The sequence below is a fragment of the Pteropus medius genome, unplaced genomic scaffold, assembly GCF_902729225.1.
Source record: "Pteropus medius unplaced genomic scaffold, Ma_sr-lr_union100, whole genome shotgun sequence".
NCBI classification, from domain to species: domain Eukaryota; kingdom Metazoa; phylum Chordata; class Mammalia; order Chiroptera; family Pteropodidae; genus Pteropus; species Pteropus medius.
In genome coordinates, this window is record NW_024355990.1 from 12,697,078 (window position 1) to 12,716,636 (window position 19,559).

At 48.0% G+C, this 19,559-nt stretch overlaps 1 protein-coding gene and 1 pseudogene across 6 annotated transcripts in view; both read right to left on the reverse strand.

The window, feature by feature from the left end:
* Positions 1-2,809: 2,809 nt before the first annotated feature.
* The window catches only part of TANC2 (tetratricopeptide repeat, ankyrin repeat and coiled-coil containing 2), a 296,707-nt gene continuing 279,957 nt past the window's right edge, over positions 2,810-19,559 (reverse strand). For 4 of the 6 annotated variants that reach the window (XM_039859912.1, XM_039859911.1, XM_039859910.1 and 1 more), the window contains 7 exons: positions 18,853-19,028; positions 18,416-18,548; positions 17,596-17,625; positions 16,672-16,763; positions 14,566-14,712; positions 11,884-11,984; positions 2,810-10,309 (listed from right to left, as the gene is read on the reverse strand). In XM_039859912.1, coding sequence (XP_039715846.1) covers positions 8,341-10,309; positions 11,884-11,984; positions 14,566-14,712; positions 16,672-16,763; positions 17,596-17,625; positions 18,416-18,548; positions 18,853-19,028 — 2,648 coding nt within the window. In that variant the 3' untranslated portion in view covers positions 2,810-8,340. The remainder of the gene's footprint in view (positions 10,310-11,883; positions 11,985-14,565; positions 14,713-16,671; positions 16,764-17,595; positions 17,626-18,415; positions 18,549-18,852; positions 19,029-19,559) is intronic. The other 2 variants (XM_039859913.1, XM_039859909.1) reach the window with 1 other exon arrangement.
* On the reverse strand, positions 13,285-13,403 carry LOC120600496 (uncharacterized; annotated as a pseudogene).

Below are 19,559 nucleotides of genomic sequence, written 5' to 3' on the forward strand. Positions count from 1 at the left end.
CTGTTACCTTCATTCACTGCGACAACAAAAGGAGCCAGTGCTTTTAGCAGGGTTGAGAGCAATTGAATATCCCCAGGTGGGCACGGAAGGTAAAGGGACTAATGATATTTATAATGGCACAGGCTCTGAAATGGCCCGTAACTGTCTGTAACCGTCCAATCTCTGGACCAGTGGGGATGCCTTCCTCGTGGGTAGAGAAACTTTTCTCACCCTGGAGAGAGTGGCCTGGAGGGTGGAGCTGTAAGGGCCTGATAAAGGGCCTTGGCAAGAAGTTTTCCCCCCAGCATTCAATTAACCTTTTCAAAAAAAAAAAAAGTCTCTATTCCTTACGGAGCGAAGCTTTGCGAACAAGCCAAGGTTCCACCGTGGGTCAGTTCCCAGGGTTCAGCAGATGTGTTTATGGTCAGGTTGGGTGGGATCGCACCAGGATGCACTGTGCTAAAACCCCTTCAAAACTTAGCCGGGGTCTCACTCTTTAAAGGGACCCTAACAGCAAATGCTCTGATAAGGTAAATGACCCTTCGGTGGCATGAATTCTTCCTAACATTATAGTATGGTATCTGGTTTCTAACATACAGGAACCAGAACCTGAGAGGTCTTTGCTTTACGCATCTGTGGAGTCCTGAATCAAGGCTTCTACATGGACCTTCATGTGCTTAAAAGCACACAAAGCACGGGGCTCGATACACATCACATGCTGATCTCTCTCTCAGTCAAGGTCAGGGCTGGGTCTCGTGGTGAGGACAGAAGCATCTTGACCCTGTGAGTGTGCCATCTCACTTCTGGCTTTTGTGCTAGCCTCTCAAGGGTCGTCGTGTCTGTGAACATTCGAACAATCTCAGACAGGATGATGCCTCTCTCTCCAGAGGGTCACCCCTTTACCTCCTCAGGAGGGACCTCACCGTCTTACCAGGTTTGGAATGCCTGGAGGTCCTGAAGTTATTATTCTTCTTGCCCTTGGCAGAGTTGTTTCTCCAAAGCACAAAGTAAGACTAAGCTTCCTTCTTGACCCGCCGCCTGTGCTCCACCTGGTGTCATTCAGGTCGCTCGCTTTTCTTAGATTGCCCCGTCTGAGGAGCGGGTAGCACAGTATGGGGCAGGGAGCAGTGCAGCGGGCGGGGGAGACTTTCCAGGCAGATCTGATTCAGACTCCCCCACCCCTGCCCCTTCGCCTTTACTTTGAGCAATTTAGGTTCTCAGGACCCGGTTCCTCATTTGTGACTTGTAGAGAGCAGTGTCATCTGTCAGAGGTTATGTGAGGAGTAAGAGAACATGTGTCAAGTCCTAATCCCAGCTTCTGGCACATAGTGGGCATGTCAAGAGAATGGCCCATTATGATGTGCCCTGATCTGTGTCCCTTCTGAGGGACCTTCCTTTTTATCACAGGGCCTTCCAGACGCAATGCCCTTATTATGAATGCCCTATCCTCGTGTCTGGGGACAGAAGGACTCAGTTTCTAAATTTCTCCAAACTCCTCCAGCTTCCATTTTCAAAGCTGAAAGAGGGTGACACCACGTTCTGCCCCTCAGCCACCGTGTACCCAGCCCAGCCCGTGGTGGGAGCCCGGCTTACCGCACGCACATGTGCACAGTGGTGTGTGAACAGGCACCTGTTAGGGAATGAACACGACAAGGGGACAGTCTGATTTGGGACTTTCGAGAACTGACGAAGAACTTGCTGGGTTAGCTGTTTGCTGCGGCTCTGAGTGGTTTTTAAAATCAGGTTCAGGACAAATTCCTTTTAAGAATTAACTTTTTAGGAAACAGTTCCTTTCACCTTTCTTCCAATGTCCCAGGAATCCTTAAAAAGTTTTTTTTTTTTTTTTTTTTTTGCCAAGCACTTATCCATTTTCGATTTTTAATGAAATAACTAGAGCCATCCAGGGATGGTTCCAGACCATGCAGGCGAGTCCTTCGCGTCCTCTCCTCTCTAGAGGCAATTCCGGTGTCCAGCAGGGGTGACCATATGCCTGGAGTTTCCTGCTTCCCCAGCTTTGGTCATTTTTGGGAAGTGGATGTAGCTACACAGCAGGCATGTTTGTTCAGCACGGTCTGGTGTCTAGAGGAAGTGGTCTCCTTCCTTGCTTGTCCCTGATGTAGACAGAGAGGGGCAGCTAGACAGGAAAAGCTGCAGGACTCAGCCTGCTGGACACTTTTTTAAAAAGGTGAGTGTCCAGCCAGTTTTGGGAAATCTGCAACCTCTCCATTCACGACACAGCTGCCTAGCTCTCTACGGCATGAGGACTGGACTTTCCGGCCAGATTTTTAAAGAACATGAAAAGCCACTGGAAGCAGTGGGCTTCTGGCCCTGGGAACTACAGCCGGGGCTGCCCCTGCACCCGCGGGTGAGCAGTCTCTGAACTCAGTCGCTCTACCTGGCGGTCCGCTTCGGCCTTGGGCTTCGGTGCGGTAGCTGGGTCAGGGTGCAGCCTGGGCTACTGAAGTGAAACAGGAGGGGTCTGCACTCCCGTGGTGTGGCCGAAGAACTCCTCTGAGGAAGAGGCTCCCTTTGTCAACGGATGCAGTGAGCCTTCACGGGTGGGCCCTCGCCCACAGCTGTCCAGTGCCTATTGTGGTGTGTCCAGCTCCGAGCAGGTGCTCAGCCACTTCACTGAGTGAAGAAGAGCCTGAAGGGGCGACTGGGAATGTCCCACAGGAGACCAAATCATCGGGAATTTGGCCATCACCTTAATGTGCCAAGGTCGTCCTCGAGGGAGTGTCCTCAGCACTGCAGGCCTCAGGGAGTGTGAGCTTGAGAGTCAGCTCCCTGGAGAGAGATCGTAAAGGAAGGAGGAAGCACCACAACGCCATGTTTTTCCAAGTGTTACCCATTTATAAATAAGTACATTTGCTTTCATACATACAGTTCATTGTACAGATGGCGATCTGTATACATGGGCAGAAAAATGCATTCATTTAACTTTTCACATCTATCTCACACAGCTCACATGTACAGACAATAAAACTGCTCAAGCAAGTACAGCAAAGGAAAATGTCTTTCCTTATACACAGGGGGCTAGATGCCTCTGTTGGTTGTGGGACATCCCCACGGCACGAGTTCACAACTGTGTGGTGTTCAATATATCAGGATAGAGAACAAACATGCATTGAATAATATACTGTACAGAGAAAGTCCTTTACATCTGAGTTATAGAAAACCTAAAGGAAAACTAAGTGCATTAAAGCTTTTTCCAGCAAGTGTCTTGAAAGGACAGCAAAGAGGAGGAAGAATCAAAATCATATTAGTACAAATCGCTCTTTAATTGTAGACTGTACATGTCTGTACTGATTAAAATCATCCTGGATTTGGAGGAGACGGAACAGAGACAAAGATGCTGTGCGAGATGGAAAGGAGGCCACGCCTGAGAACGGCACCTGCCCTGAGCCTGACGAGGAACTGGCCCCACTCAGCAGGCATCAGCCAAAGGGAAAAAAACAAACAAAAAAACCCCAAAAAACAAAACAAAACAAAACAAAAAACGGAACAGGAAGTGTAACTTGCAGATTTCCAAAATAACCTGTGAATGAGAGAGAGATCTGGAGCCGGCATTTCTAACTCCTTTTTTCCAGTTAAGTTGGTACACAATAAGGCAGGTACAGTCAAGTACTGAATTTTCCAGAATTAACCCTTTGTCTGGTCCTGGGGACTGGGGATCGAGTCCCCCTAACCAGACGTTCTGGTTAGTGCTTAGGCAAAAGAAAAATCCGGCCAGCAAGTGCTACAAAAACACAGCAGCTAGGCTCCTTCCCTTCCACAGAGTAGGTGTGTCTGAAAAACACGGAAGCGATGCTGGCCTGCACCTACATGCATCCAGCTAGAACCTGACAGGTCAGCTTAGTGGAGATATCGCAGACTCGGCAGGAAGAAATGAGGTGATATGGGTGAGGAAACATGAAAGTAACACTTGATTTTTGGTGTCCAATTATGCGTTCATTTGGTACTGACTTTCAAAGCTCTGTGGCCATCATGTGGCCACAAGCATCTCAGGGTGGCTCAGCTGCTGTGAGGCATTGGACACTGAAATGCAGGTTACCAACACTTCAGCCCTTGAGTGGTCTGTGTTATAAAAGGAGTTGATGAAGACCCAGTGGTTATTCAAGTAGCTCTGCACATGGCTCCACCAGCCCCATTGTGCTTGTGTCCAGGCCCCCAGCCAGCCACCTTTTCTCGGGAGCAGCCAGAGCTGAGTTCAAGGCATTGCATGGTGAAGGTTTCCATGACACGTCTTTGTAGGTAGCTCTTACCCCTAAGCCCTTTGTTCATTGTTGTTAGGCATGGTAGATGGTCCGTCTGGAATTCCTAGAGGAGAAGAAACCACACCTCCTATCGCACATGCAACAGCAAGCAGCACAGGCCTTGGCGTGGCAGCAGCAACAGGCTGCCTCTGCAGATCAGCTTCTTGAGAAGTGGGCAGCCCAAGGACAGACAGGCAGGGCGGGTGAGGCTGGGACAGGGGGTGAGTGGGCACGTCCTGCCCCTTGGGGAGAGCCTGTTCCATTTCGTGGCAAAGATTCAGTGAGCAACTGGTTTTGTCCAAGGCATTTCTGCAGTAGAAAAATAACTGTCTGAATCAAGCCATCCAACTGTGACACTTCTGGGGTTATAAAAGTTGGAGGCCAAGAGAACTGTGATGGGTACCGACAGGGAAGAAAGGGGTCTCCCAGCCTCTGCCTGGATGATGGTCCAAAGCAGGCAGCATTCAAAAAGCTTATCTTGCCACGACTGGCGTGGATGCATGAAGACCCCGTTCCAGACCTCTTCGTTCCCTCCTTCCTAAACCCTCTGAGCCAAGGAGCCTGCCTGCCTGCTGCCCTGGAAGTGGCTTCTCAAGAGGAGATGCTGTCATTCATTCTTTGCTACCAGACAAGCCTGGTGCAGAGCCACAGTGACACCTAGTGGTAAGGTATGGTGAAGCAAGGTGACGTCCACAGAACCCACTGTCTATGACTAAAACCTAAGGAAAATACGTATGGATATTAAATTAGATACTGATTAATTTTTCTATTGGGTACATCTCTGGAATATAAAAATACCAATATTTAGAGAGGGGTTCATAAACTACTATACAATATAAGGACTGAGAATACTTTTCTGTAAGCTGTTCTGTTTACAATAATTTAGGAAAAGTGTTTAGTAATCCAGGCTTAACTAAATTAGCAAACTTGTATCTCTGGACAACGACCTGGGGTACTGTACATGATTCTAATTAGTGGAATTTTCCTGAGCCTTCAAGTTTAAGTTAAACACATCTAAAAAGAGGGCACATGGGAGAAGAACAAGAAGGGTTTGTGCTCTATTAACTTGGGACTTTAATAGTGCACATCTGCCACCTGGACAAGATACAACAGCAGATACAAAATGGTCTCCATTTTGTCCATGCCAAATTCTCATGTTACACAGGTTTTCCCTTTACTTTGTAAATAAACATTAATTTTTAATTGTTAATTGTGTGCCTTACTGATCCAGTAAATAAAGTAACTATGTCTCAGGAGTCCCTAAGAACATTGCTGGAAAAGCACTTTAAAATCACTGCAAATATTTTTTTTGTATTTAAAAATTCTTAATCTTTTTGATGCTTATATACAAGTTATTTCTTGTGCTATAAATGTTGTGATCCACTGCTTGACTTCTTTCTTTTTTCCTTTTCCTTTTCTTGAAAAATACACTAAAAGAGCAGTTTTGCTATTTTCTAATGAAGACATTACTCACACTTAAATATCCAGTATTAGTTACAAATTCAAACAGTAAAGTGCACCCATTTATAGACATGATGTGACGGAAACCCATTAGTGCAAGAATTCTGGGCAAACGGAACATACAATTTGGTGAGAAACCCATAAGCTGGTTTGTCACCACTGTCTCCATTTGGGGTTGATGTGAATTGGGTGAGAGGAACTTATCAGTTTCATTTGAACAACGTCCCCGCACCTGAAGCCAGACTTTGATTCAGTAAGTCCTGCTGGGGGAGGGGCACCCCTAAGATACAGTACTAATCCCATGGCAGTGAAGTAGCCAAACAGGGCACAGGAAGTCTGCTTACAAGGAAGAACTCTGTCTCCTCCTCCAATAAGGGCCAGTTGGCGTTTTCTTGTCAAAAACGACTGGAGCCCAGTAGTGATATTCACACCTTCTTCTAATGGCTAAAAAAAGAACTGCATTTTGACTGTCGTGTTTTGCCCAGGAAAGCATAGACCCTAAAATGTTTAACCTGGAAAACCGAACGAGAGACCCTGGGAGAAGTGGCATCAGTGGTGTGTTTGTAAGACTACGGAACCTATTCACCCACCTAGACAGGTGACCAGGTGGTATGTGTCGTGTTCCAAAGAAGCAGGGGCACTTTCCTAATAGACACTGAGGAATTTTTCAAAATGTAGCAGCAGCTCATCATTGAGAGATGGTTAAAAAGGGCTAAGATGCAAAAAGCCCAATCAGGTTAAGACCTGGACAAACAGGAAGTGAGAGGCTGCCGGGCTCCTGGGTGTGGGCTGTGCTAATGCTGTCCATTTATTTCATCTTTGATGAGAGAGACAGAGAGTGGAGAGTGTCTGGGTCTTGAGTTACCTCGGCTGTTTGCTTCTAGCACAGGGACAAGTCCTGGCCTACTTTGGGCTTGGGGGCGGAGGGAGTCCAACTATTTGGCAGAATCTAAATTAGTAAAGACATGTTTCTGATCTCAGTTTCATGCACCCCGTCTTGGCAATGCTTTCGGAGGACACTTACTACTACAAACAGGTCTGGTCACATCTGGATTTTTATTCAAGAAACTGCCCTTCCTGTAGCCCTTTACTAACAAGAGCAGAATGATCCCTCCCAACAGAGAACGAATCTTCTTTTGCTCAGGTTTAGTTGTTTGTTGAACTATGCACTCAGTACCAGGCCTGTGCTAAGGCTTTGGTTTCACTGTTCTTGCTGTCATCGCAAGCTGGCCTCAGTCACTCAGAGGACAGCTTAGCAAATGACCACAGGACAAAGAAGATGTGTGGAGGGTGACTGGATCAGACTTGCTGTCTATCTCATGTGCCCCCACTCGGGCTGAAAGGGGTCCCTCTTCACTCTAAAAGGAGACGCTCTGTGGTGTCTGTTTTTCAAATATCACTCCTGCCTAAAAAATGAACTAGATAATGAAACTACAGACCTTGAAATGGGATCAGACGACATCTGCTACGGATTGCAATGGCCCTGGGTGTAAACCCTGGAAATAAGTTTTTCAGTCCCAAGAGAATTCAATTTGCCTCTCAAAGAACCAATTTCTTCACTATACCATCTGGGTGTTAAAAAAAAGAGGGCCAGTAGAACGAAATCTGGCTTTAGGTGAAGATCCAGCTAACAGGATTATTGCACCAGCTAATCTTCAGGAAGAGTTTGCTTTTTGTGGAATATGATGCTCAGGGATACATCAGGATCTAAAAGGGAGATTTCTCCAATCGAAGATTTTCTACAGCCTTTCACTAAGAATCCAGAAGTCTTCTTTTCTCTCTTTCTATATATTTATTTATTCCCTTCCCCACCTGTGGAAAATCAGTAGTTTTTAATGGTTGTTGGCTTAAATCTAAAGACTAATTTTCAGTGACTTATTAAAAAATACTCATGATTTTCATCCAATTTCCTTATCTGATGGAAATATTTAAAGGGTTGGTTGTTTTCTAAATGTTCCTACAATGCTTCTGGGAAAATTAATGTAGTGATATTTCAAATAACTATGTATTTTTTTCTTCCAATTTAATAGGCTCATTTCTTCTCTTTCTCCTTGATCCTTCTACCGCCCCCATAGGAAGACCAATCATAATTTAAATGAACATTCAGGACCTGACGACTGCAGGGAGCTGGAGCCCAGGGGAGAAGACCATGGCACGAGAATGCACTGGGGCTGGCTATTTGGATAACACTGGATAAGGACGCAAAGGCAAAGGGGCATCGCACTCTTTCTAAAGTTCCTAGAAGAAAACAAACGAGAACATCTTATTTTTGTAAAAAAAAGGAGAGAGACATTTACACAACGAGAACATCAGTGAAAGCGATTGTCTCCTGGAAAAAGCTGACCAGTGTGTCTGATCTCCCTGGGTTAAAGCACATGGCACAGCAATCTCCTCGTTGGCATCTGAAGAGAGAGAGAGAGCGAGCATGTGGCTGGGGCACAGACAAGAGAAACAAGTCCTGGCTCACTGGAGGCCAGCTTCCCAGTCGGCTGCATGCAAAGGGTTTTTCAGCATGTGAACTGCCACCTCTGAACACCACACAGAAACTACATGAGAAAATAAGCCAGAGAACTACCTCAATTGTGGAAACCAAGCCTGAAAATGTGCAGTGAAAACATAGGGGTCTCACTCCAACAAACGTCTTTTAAACATTAGACTCCACAAATGGTCTCTTTGGTTTGATAGGGGACGTCTGCCCTTGTCGAGAGTCCCGGGACAGCTGCCTGTACAGGTTGTCCTGGTATGCCTGAGCCACAGGGAGGGTCCGAGCCACCTTCACGTCGGGATACGAGGAGGCCTGGCTGACTCTCTCCAAGAGGTCTCCGCGGGACCCATTAGCCAGCATCCCATGGGGGCTGTAATAATCGTCCTCCAGCAAATGGCCATTCTGTGCATTGTTGGTTTTGTTATAAAAGGCAATGTTGCTGATAGAAGATGGTGGGCTGAAGGACTCAGGCTGGGGCAGGTTGCCTGGAGATGTGGGGCTGAGAACGGTGTCTACTGATGACACTGCCCAGGTCCGATTCTGCTGGTGAAGGTGGGGGTACTGTTGAGTCCGGGCTGTTTTATCTATGATCCCCATGAATGGTGTGGTCCTGGACCGGGTGGGCTCACTGGGGTAACCTCCCTGCGTGGGAGACACTGGCGACAGCTCGTCACATGACCTATCATACGCCGGCTTTAGTGGGATCTCCATTTGTTGAATCGAGGAGGATGGCCGGAAGGTGGGAGCTAGGTTGGAGGCCGACGAGATGCTATGGCTGGATGGAGAGAAGCGGAGGCCTGCGCTCTGGGAGTGCAGCAGCGGCCTGGGGGTCGGCGGGTGCGGCTTGATTTCATTAGGGTTGACACTAATAGGTCTTCTGATTAGATGTGACACGTCGGGGGAACCTAGCTGGCTGGAGGAACGCTCCAGATCTAGTTTTGAGTGACAGACTGGGTAATAGGATGCAGACTGGCTCCGCCCAATCTGTGGCGTCTGGCTGTATCTCATGCCACCTCGATATGCTGAAGAAGGTCGCTGAGGAAGGTCTTCTTTGGTCAACCCTCCATGCTGACAGATGGCACCTGCGCTCAGACTGGCCTGGACATGCTGCACAGGTCTCCCATCCCCCACAATCCCCCCAATTGACCCTTGATAAACCAAGCGGCTCTGACTTACTCCTAAGTCTCCTTGTGAAGACTGGTATTTACTAGCCATTGAATGGGCTACTTGGCCATAGGCCCCTGTGGAGATGACAGTGCTTGAATGCACTGCAGAGCTGGGCTGGTTGCTTCTCACAATCTGGGCCTTAGCGGGCTGCAGCCTGAGCCCTTGCTGGGGAACCGCCACGGGAAGCGGAGGCATCTGGTAGGGCCGCTGGGCCATCTTGGACAATGGAGATTTTGGTCGGCCAGGAAGCTGGCTGACATTTGTTTCTTGCTGATAGCGCACGGGTGAGCCGGACTGGGATCTGTAGACACTCATGCTTTCGGCTGGAGGGCTGGCCCGATACTGAGGGCCTCTACGGAGAGGGGAGGGGGGAGGGCTTGGGTATTCTTTGCCCTGCCCTCCTACAGGAGGCGGGCTAAAGCGGTACGATGCTCCTTGATGAGCTGGGGAAGTGTGTGGTGGGCTAGGCCTGTAGTGAGAGTTCTGGTGAGTTGGAGAAAGAGCGGGTGAGGTGGACTGATAGCTCTGTCTAGTGGGAGAACCTACGGAACTACCGGACCGGAAGTCAAAGACCTGGTGTGAGCCTAGCGGTGAGCCAGAGATGTAGGCGGAGTCCCGATGGGCTGGGGAGGACGGTGGGCTCTGGATGATCGGGAGGCCCTGACTGGGCCGGGCCTCCGTCTGCAGGCCGATGGAAACGTTTTCGACATCCTGTTCCAGGTACTCCTCCTCGAATATGTCTTGCACAGAGTATATATCGTCATGCTGTGGCTCCGGTTCCGTTTCTTCTGGTAGCTGCTGCTGGGGCTGCTGCGGTGGCGGTGGCGGGGGCGGCGGCTGCTGCTGCTGCTGCATCTGTCTACACTCCTCCTCCACTCTCATCAGGAGTCTCTGGATCTCACGATTGTTTGGACACAGCCTGATGGCCTCGTTCAGGTCCTCTAAGGCTGCTGCGAACTGTCTGCTTGACAAAATGTAAACACAGGAACTGGAGTTATTCTGAATCAACAGGAATCCCCCAGGGCCGAGAACATGGTGACTATTTCAGAGAACCGTGGCAGCGCCTGTGGGAGTTGGGGGTGGGGTTTGGTTTCCTTTGATTTGTAAGGAAGGAAACAGGTAGGCTGTCATTTTAGAAGAGTCCAGAATGATTCCCTAACCCGTTCGGCCTCCACCTTCCTTCTGGCCTCTCTGGGATTAGTGGGGGAATGTCCCCATTTTGCCAGTCCAGTCAGGCCCTTCAGGAAGATTTTCTTAGTGCCCAAAGGCACACCAGGCAGTATGAGGGTTGGGTGGGGTTGTCATTTACAGGGTCACTGTCAATTAGCTTAGGAACAAAACAGCAACTACAATATTTAAAAATCTTGCTGATCCAGCAGAATTTTTTTCTTTATATTCTTGATATTTTGGCTCCAAATTTCAGGCCTGTTCCATCCTAGGCAAGAACTCTGTCCTCTGCCCTTTCTAGCCCTCACCCCACAGGAACTGGGGCTCCTCCATTCCGCTACATCAGAGCTGGGCAGGCATCAGGCTTGCTGACTACACAACTCAGACTCTCATTTACAAATGAGGACATGGACCGTCAGAGATATTCCCATCCTCTCTAGTAACACTGCCCAGAAAAGGAGCGACTGGCCTCGTGGGGAAGGAATGACCCAGTGGGAAAGAGAATTTGACAGTCAAGCTTCTGCAGGAACTGTGCTACCCCGGCTAGCTGAGGCTAGGATTACTGGCGCTGTCATCGCTAGACTGAACCCGGGGGCATTTCCAGGATCCTTACTCCCCCTGGTCATAGCAGTGGACCTGAAGCACTTCCTTCCTGGGCAGTTTGGGAGAAGGGCGGGGCACTGGGCAGGAGGCATCGAAGACAGTGACAAGTTATCCCAAGATCACCCATGGCAGGTTCCAGGTCTTTCTGGAGCTCTTCCTGCAGATGGGCGTGGGGGGTAGGTTTCTCTTGGGCCCTCTCAACCCCGGCAGCAAGGACCTCCTGTCTCCACGTGTGTGTGTGGTGTGGTGGTGGTGGTGGGTTTAGGTGAGAAGGGGGTCTGATGCTATCAGACTTGAGGAGAGCCCCAGGAGGAAGACTATCTATCCCCCAGTGCCTACAGGAAAAGAAAGAGGAGCCTGTGATGTAAGTGGCTCATCCTCCTTTTCCCTTTAAAAGGGTTGGGAGGATGTTTTGCTTAAGTGACCTCTTCTTAAGTCACTGGTGTCTCTCATGCTACCTTCTTTGGGGGTTAAAAAGTGACTGAGGTATGGCAGAGGCTTCTAGGAAGAAGGTGCCATTCTCCAACAATGAAAAGGCATTTTTTTTTTTTTTACCCAAAGCAAAATGCTCTAGAGTCCCACAGCCCCGAAGATTTGCCAATCTTAAGCTGAGTACTGTGCTATGGGAGCCATCCCCGAAGCTTGGCCTGAAGAGTCCTCGGGGACAGACACATTTGGGTACTTATGCCCCAGGATGGCCTACGTTGCCTCGGCCAGATTTAGAAAATAGACCTCTTGCTTTTCACCCTCTCTCTCTCTCCTCACCTGCTGCTGCGTTTTGCCCTTGCTCTTGCATAGTAAGCTTCATAAGATTTCGGTTTCAGCTCCAGGGCCTTAGTAGCAAATTCCTCCGCCATTCCAAAATCCTGTCATTACAATAGGTGTGCAAATGAGTCATTGAAGAGATATAAAAAATAGACAACTTGGGAATAACACAGATCATATGTACATTTCTTTGACACTTATAGACGGAACACTTGGGATTCCTGACACGCCTTGAATGGCTCTAGCCACGTGGCCCAGTGCTTGAAAGTTCCTTCTGCCTTTGCCCTGCGTGGCCCTGCAACTGCTCATGGGAATTTACCTGCCCATAAGTATGAAAATACTTTTAATTTGCCTTCTTTCTGCCTTTCCAACAGAGTTCTTTCTAGCCCAGAAGCCAAATGTCAACCCAACGAAGCACCTGACTTTGGAAACCTGAACTCTCGTTACACACGCATGTACAAGGAGAACACACACCTCTACACCTCACATGCAACCTCATCTTACCCCCCACATTCTTGCTGCACCCACTATTCCTTGGCTTTCTCAGAGATGAGTGGAATCCAAGAGGATGGGGTTTGTGTAGAAGGAGAAGTGCGCTGGCCACGGAGACGAGGTGGGGGAGGAAGTCAGACTCGGGCTCGATTCTCCGGTCTGCTCAGAGTGCGCTGTATGTTTTCTCACCCAAACCTATCTCATAGGCAGGATTAAGAGCAATAAAGCATTCAAAAGCTCTATATACAGTTCTCGGCACATTGCAGATGCTCAATAAATGGTAATTTCCTTTCTATTTCACAGAGGCTTCTCTGGCCTGTTCCTTAACTGGTTCCTTACTTAGGAAACATTTAAAAACAAAACCAAAGAAGAGCTAGTCTGTGACAGGTCTATGCTATCGCCTCACCTCTAGATCACTGAGGATCCCTGGAGGGACAAAGCTGGGGCTTGTAAGCCACCCTTATGTAAAAGGGAAGTTTTCCCCTTCTCTTTTAATGTCAAAGCCATACTACGGCACAGTAGCCTCTGGTTACACTTGTGATTCCTAACATAGAAAACGAGGCCTTAGGCGGAACAAAGGCCCTGGGGCACAGGTAAACATTAAAAAAAAATCAGTGGGCAGTTGTCTATCAAAGCAGACAGACTTCATGTGCTTGGCCTAGCACTGGCCATGGGAGGTGATGGTTAACTGTTTCTGAACAAATGTGGAGCTAGAGAGAAAGTATTCCACCTGAAATGGGTTGTCTTCTATCCCTATTCTGTTTCTAACCTTACTCTTTAATTTTTTCTTTTGGGACACTCATTATTTCTGGGAAGATTACTATTATTATTATTATTTTTGGCAAGGCAACCCTTGGTTGACTTCACAGATTGCAAGGACCTTGTCAACTTACGATCTCTTATTTTTTACGCCTATAGCACCTGGTCTTCCTAGGTGGTCTCCCATCCAAGTACTAACCAGGCCCGACCCTGCTTAGCTTCCGAGATCAGACAGGATTGGGCTCGTTCAGGGTGGTATGGCCGTAGACTGGGGAGATTATTTTTAAGAAAAATAGTGTTTGTTAGGCAAAAAAGAAGCCAGCAGGCTGGCAGCAGCTCCTGAGCTTTGTCTCATTCTCACTAGCTGGTATAATAAGAGAACCTGGTGTAGATTCTTCTGTTTCACTCAAGAACCTCACTGCCTCCCCCTGAGGCAACTACCTCCCTCACAAGAACCTCTACCACATCTCCACTCTCCTCAGCACCTCTGCCACGTAGGGTCCTAACTGTGTCCTTCAAGACACCCAAGTCTGCATCAGGGCTCTCTGTCAGGTTTTAGATAGATGATATGAAGATCGTATACGCAGATAACCTTTCTGGAATTGATAGCAGATCCACTGCCACTGAGGCTGAAATCTGACTTTAGTACAGCTGAGTTCTTTACCGACTGACATTCCCATTTGGCCTGGATTATTTCTATCTCTTGACTAACTGTGAGTCCTCAGGTTGGTGGATGTCAGATTCCTGACAGGATCTTAGCTATCCCTGGTATCTGAGGGAGGGCTCTTGACCCTCTGCGTGTCAAGGTTGCTGAGGGCACCAGAGGCTGTGTGTGCAAGGCAGGCAAGAAGGACCAAGGACTACTTGGGAGATAATGAAGGACCAGGAAGGGTTCTAAGATTCTCTCTGTGAAAGGAAGGGACACGGCATGCTTGAATAAAAAGATGAGGAAAGAAGTGAAAAGTTCGAGATTAGCCTTAGAAATGAAACCTTGAAATCCATGGTCCTGAGCTCTCTTTCCAGCTCTTCCTTAAAAGACTCGGGGGTCTTCTAGAAGGGGAGGGAATGACTAATTCCTATCTAACTACAGCTGGAATCCTAGAGACAATCGCTCTCACATTTTCCCGTAGACCAGAAAGTTGACTTGGGGGGAGGAGAGGGTGACGAAAGTATTCCAATCACGTTCAGTGGGAATTACGAAAATTCGGAAAGTGATAAAGTGCCTACAGCATTAACTTTTTTCAAGTTTTGAGATATGGATTGTACTCAAGAGTTGATTTCTTTTAAATCGCAAATGTCAGTGCTCTGTGAAGGACAACCAAGTTCCAAATAGGGCAGAGAAAGATTTCAGGGCCTGGTAAAAGCTAGCGAGTGACATGGACTGTCAACTTCCAGGACTGCAGTAAAGGAGCCGGGATGAGAGGGACTTACATTCATTTTCCTGCGACATCGAGAGAGGTTGAGGAGAAGAGACACCTTCAGTTCCCGAAAGGTTTTCAAGTCCTCACCAAATCCTTCTCTAGGGAATTTCTTCAGAGCGTACTGGTAGCGCTGGGCAGCCTCCTTCACTTTACCTTTCTGATGGGAGGACAAGATGGCAAAGCACACAGTTGGTCTGCGGAGCCGCTGGGTAAGTCTGGCCCCACCCCCTGCCTTCTGTCGCCAGCTATGCCTAAGGGTTAGCCCCGCCCGAACAGCAGCCTAGAGACTAGGTTTGGCCCTGATGGTGAGAGCAGAAGGTCCAGTCTTTCCTTTAGGAAACCGGCCTGGCAGGAAAGGCACAGTGGAAGGGGTTCCCCAACATACGAGCCAGAGAAGGAAGCCTTGGTGAATGAAAGGCCTGGGACTCCAGCTTTTCAACTGGGTTCTCAAGGGACTGACCCTGCTCATTTCAACAGAACTTTTCTTGACCCGATCTCCCTGGCACATGAATCATGCCCAGTCCCAAGCACGCCAAAGTTATTGCTGTTTCCTTAATTTTGGCTTGTCTGGAAAACTCTTTCCTTGTTTGCTGATGCACTTGCCAGTTCTCTAGAAGAGGTTATCTTCCTTATGAAGGATGCAGGAGCTGAAATAATCTAGCTGCTGTTCCCTAATCTCACGGCATAAAACAATATCAGTCAGTTTTCCCTGCTTTTGGAAAAGGCATGGGGTAAGGTGGTAGTAGAGAAGTCAAGTTGAGAGCCTGGGATTCCATCTGACTACGTAGGGAAGATTTTTCCAAGATGAAGGAAATCTATGACCCACCTAGGAACGTGGTCACAGGGGCCTTGAATTTCTCCTACAGTTTGCATTTGAAAATCTATAAACTGAGCGCAGAATGACGCAGAAGGCACCGTCCACTCCCTGAGCCGATCTTCGGCGGCGCCACTCCTCCCGCACAGCTGCAGCTTCACCAGGGGTCCCGAGCCCTCATTTTCTCTTTAGCTCTTTTCATTAAGGAGAGATTTGGAATCTGCCAAGGCAGAATTCTGGGTGGGAACAGTAGTAGCTCTGCCCATTCTCCTTAGGAGGTAGGACTTCTTGTCTCGAAATATCAGAAGCCATATTATAACCAGGGTTTGGACTCTTGAGAGCAATGCCATTTTCAAGTTCATAAATGTGACAGCTAATGAGGCCCTTCCTTGAAGTCATGTGAAATCGTGGCTGGGTCAGGACTCAAGTTTCCTAGAGGCCTAAGAGTCCTAGATTATCAGGACTTGTACTGGAAGGGTCCTCAGGAAGTGTTAACTCTGCCCTCAGGAACTCTGTACACTCCTTATACGGGGGCAGGGGAGGAGGCGGGGAGGTGGGGGTGGAGGATAGTGTGCTTCACAGTCATTTCCTCGTCTTTGGGCCTGGGGATGTCTTAGTGATGCCCGCTGCCAAAAGCTGGGTTGGATTTGTATTTACATTTAGGAGAAGATTCGGCTAATCTTAACACAACAAGGTAATTCTGACATGGAATGTTGTTAAGAGACTTTCTATATAGGCCACGAGAGTTTGTGTTAGAGTATGAAGCCTTCAGCTTGAATTGTGAGTATAAAAAGACTCCACTCTTTTTTTTTTATTGCTATCATTCAGTGAGTGACTTCAAGCAAATCTTATAATTGCTATTTGTCTCAGGTGCCCTATCTTACTCAGAGATGCTGATAAACTATTATTACTAATAGACTTAATCTATGCATATATTAAATATGAAAGCTAAGATCAGTGACTCTCGATCTCCCATGGATTGGAAATACCTGTACTACATAATTTTACTTGTCCCATGAATTTTCAGGTCCCACTGAGCAGATTCCATGCTGTCTATTAGTGACCAGGTAAAACTAGGTTTTTAGGGTGATCAGCTACGGGCACGTACAGGCCATTCTTACTCTCTTGTTGGGAAGGGAGAAACCCAGGATTCTCAACTTATGAACCTGTCAGTGAAGGATGGCATTTTCCTTGGCCTCTAGAACCATGGATGCGAACTATCAAGAAGTCGGTAGATGCTATGTGCAGGAAACAGTCAGTGGCTGTTTTGAGGAAACGCTGTCCCTCGCTCCCGTCCCTCACCTTGTAAAACATGTCCCCCTCTTCCATCAGCTTGCTCAACAGGATGATCATGATGTCTGGTTTGGAGGTGGCCATCGCCCAGGTGGCTGGACCTGTAGTGTACAGGATGCATGATGGGTAAAAAACTCATACAATGTAAGGGTGGTAGGAAGCTAGGTGAAAAAAACATCCTGGGGGATTTCTGCTGAGAGAACAACTTGCTCCACAACCATTGCCTCATCTTTTAGACCTGGGAGTACCTTAGTGACTCCCACCTCCAAGAAGCTGCACTGGATTTGTATTCACCTTAAAGTAAGAATATCTGAACTGTCTGAGTCTTCACCACAGGAGGGCAGCAAAGCATGTTGTATTTGGCCAGGCAATGGCTTGGGATGGAGTTATTTGAAATAAGCAAATGAGGAAAAAGGGTTTACATTCAAAGTCACCATAAGATTTTAAATATCTAAAAAGGGTAATTTGTTTTCGGATCTGGGACTCAAAGCTCCCAGCTGTTTAATCTGTTAATATTTAAACATGTACTTTGCAGAAGGGAAACCATTCCAGACTTTCTAAAGGCTCCCTTAGTCTGTAAGTGTCGAATAGAACTCACTGGCATTTATTGTGAACCGGGAGCACAGTCCCAATGTCAAACAGATGTGAAACAAGCCAACGCTCCTGAGGATTACTTTACCCCCAAAGAGAAAGAAAAGGTTAAATTGATTAGTTTACAGATACCTGAATTATTTACCAATCAAGCTTTTCAGGGTTAGTTATCAAAAGTTCAAGTTATTCTCTACAACAGTCATTAAAAAAAATCTTCTTTTAAGGTGAAGTAAATTAAAAGATTAGAGGTGTAGGGAACTCATGCAGGCTAAATCAAAGAGGAGAAGGCACAGCTGACCAAGCCATCAGACCACGCCTGATGCTGACAGCGGTGAAATATACCTCGTGGGCGACTCGGTAACGTCTGACAACCTTCAAAGAAAGGAGAAAACAAAAAGTTGTAGGAGAGGAAAAAAAAATGGATGAAGGTGAAAAAAAAAAAAAAAAAAGAAGGAAAAAGCAGCAGTGAGAGGCAGGCAGCAAAAAAGCCAGCATATCAGCCAAACCTTGTCTATAGGTCTGTGGAGTGGGGGAGCGGATGGGACAGCGGCAGCGGGGACTGGAGAGTCTGAAGCACATACAGAGCAAGGAAAAGCAAAGGCTCATGGCCGTGCAGGGGTCCAGGACGCTCACAGGGTGGGGCTGGTGCAGAGGCATCAGCACTAAGAGGTGCTTAAGACCAGAACAGCCTCCTGGCTAAGGCTACTAGGGGCATGGCTGATAACCACGTGATTTGGGACACACGGTAGTGTAGACCAGAGGTCCCCAACCTCTTTAGAACCAGGGACCGGTGCTCCTATCAGAATTAATGTCTGGTGATCTGAGGTGGAGCTGAGGGGGTGATGCTAGTGCTGGGGAGCGGCTGCAAATACAGATGAAGCTTCGCTCGCTCACCGCTGCTCACCTCCTGCTGTGCGGCCTGGTTCCTAACAGGCCAGGGACCCATACTGGTCCTCGGCCCGGCGGGTGGGGACCCCTGGTGTAGACCATGGCTCAAATGGCTTTCTCAGGGCCAAGAGTCTTCCTGCTCACTTGGACAATAACTGGGCCAGGGCAGAGGGGAAACTATACGCATTCACACCAAACACCCACGGCAGCCAGACCACTGGACCAGTCTGGCCCCTGGGCACAGATGGCCGGCACCTTCTTCCTTTTCTCCTACCTATCTTGGCTCCTTTCTTCAGAAGAGTGACAACGACAGAAGTGTTCCGGCACCCCACTGCCCTGTCCAAAGGGCGCATTCCGCTGTAGTCGACGTGCTCGATCATGGCCCCGTGGTCCACCAGGAACTGGACCTAGGACAGGGATCAAGCAGGGCAGTCAACGCAAGTGCAGTGGCTCAGCACTGCTCCGCTGGGGCCCTGGCCGCTGTCTGCCTCTGACTCAGCTGCTGGTCTGGACCAGGCTGGGCAGCCGTGGTGTTCAGGCCACATTTACGTTCTTGGTCTTTAACCGTGTTTTGAATATTCCTATTCTCTAGCAAGTATAGATCTGAGAACTTTGTTATCAGGGATCATCAACGCGTTCCTCTACCCTCAACCCCAGGTAAGATTACGGACGGGGGACCTTCCCCCTCCCTACTTGTTTAAAGGCACTCACCACCTCGGCATCACCATAGAAAGCTGCCAGATCCAGCGGGGTGCGGCCATTCTTGTCGGCATGGTCTGTGGCAGCTCCGTTATCCACCAGGGAACGTACGACCGAGAGATGACCCTTCAAACAGGCCCAGCTGAGGGCTGTCAATCCTTCTTTGTCCATCAGAGCAATAGAGGCGCCTATAAGAGCCAGGACAACATGGCCAAGGAAACATGAAAAACACGGAACTCGAAACGGAAAGGAAAGCTGGTACTTGAGTGCACACTGCTGAAGGACGGCTTTTGTTTTTGGCGTGGGAGTTCTCCTTCAATAAAACTGTTAAAAAAAACCCCTGACCCTACAGGCCATCGGTAGAAGGGAGACCAGTTGTTTTACTGGGCATTCCAGGTCCGCTACAACCTAAGTACTCTCCGTCCTTAAGTTCATTACTCCGCTGTGAAAATCCTCTACTTCAGCCAAATGGATGTGCTCGCTGCCTCTAGAGTATTCTTGAACCCTCGCTTTAGGTTATGTTACCCTCTCCCCCGATGACTTGCCTATTTTTTTAAACCCAATTTGCACCCATGCCCTAGGAACCATCTCAAATTCCAAGACACTTCTCCCGATTAACTGTTACCTCATCCTGAATCTGCTTGACATAATACCTTAGTCTATTACTCATCTTTTAAAATGTATCCTACTTGCATGTGATAAATTCTCGACGAATGTTT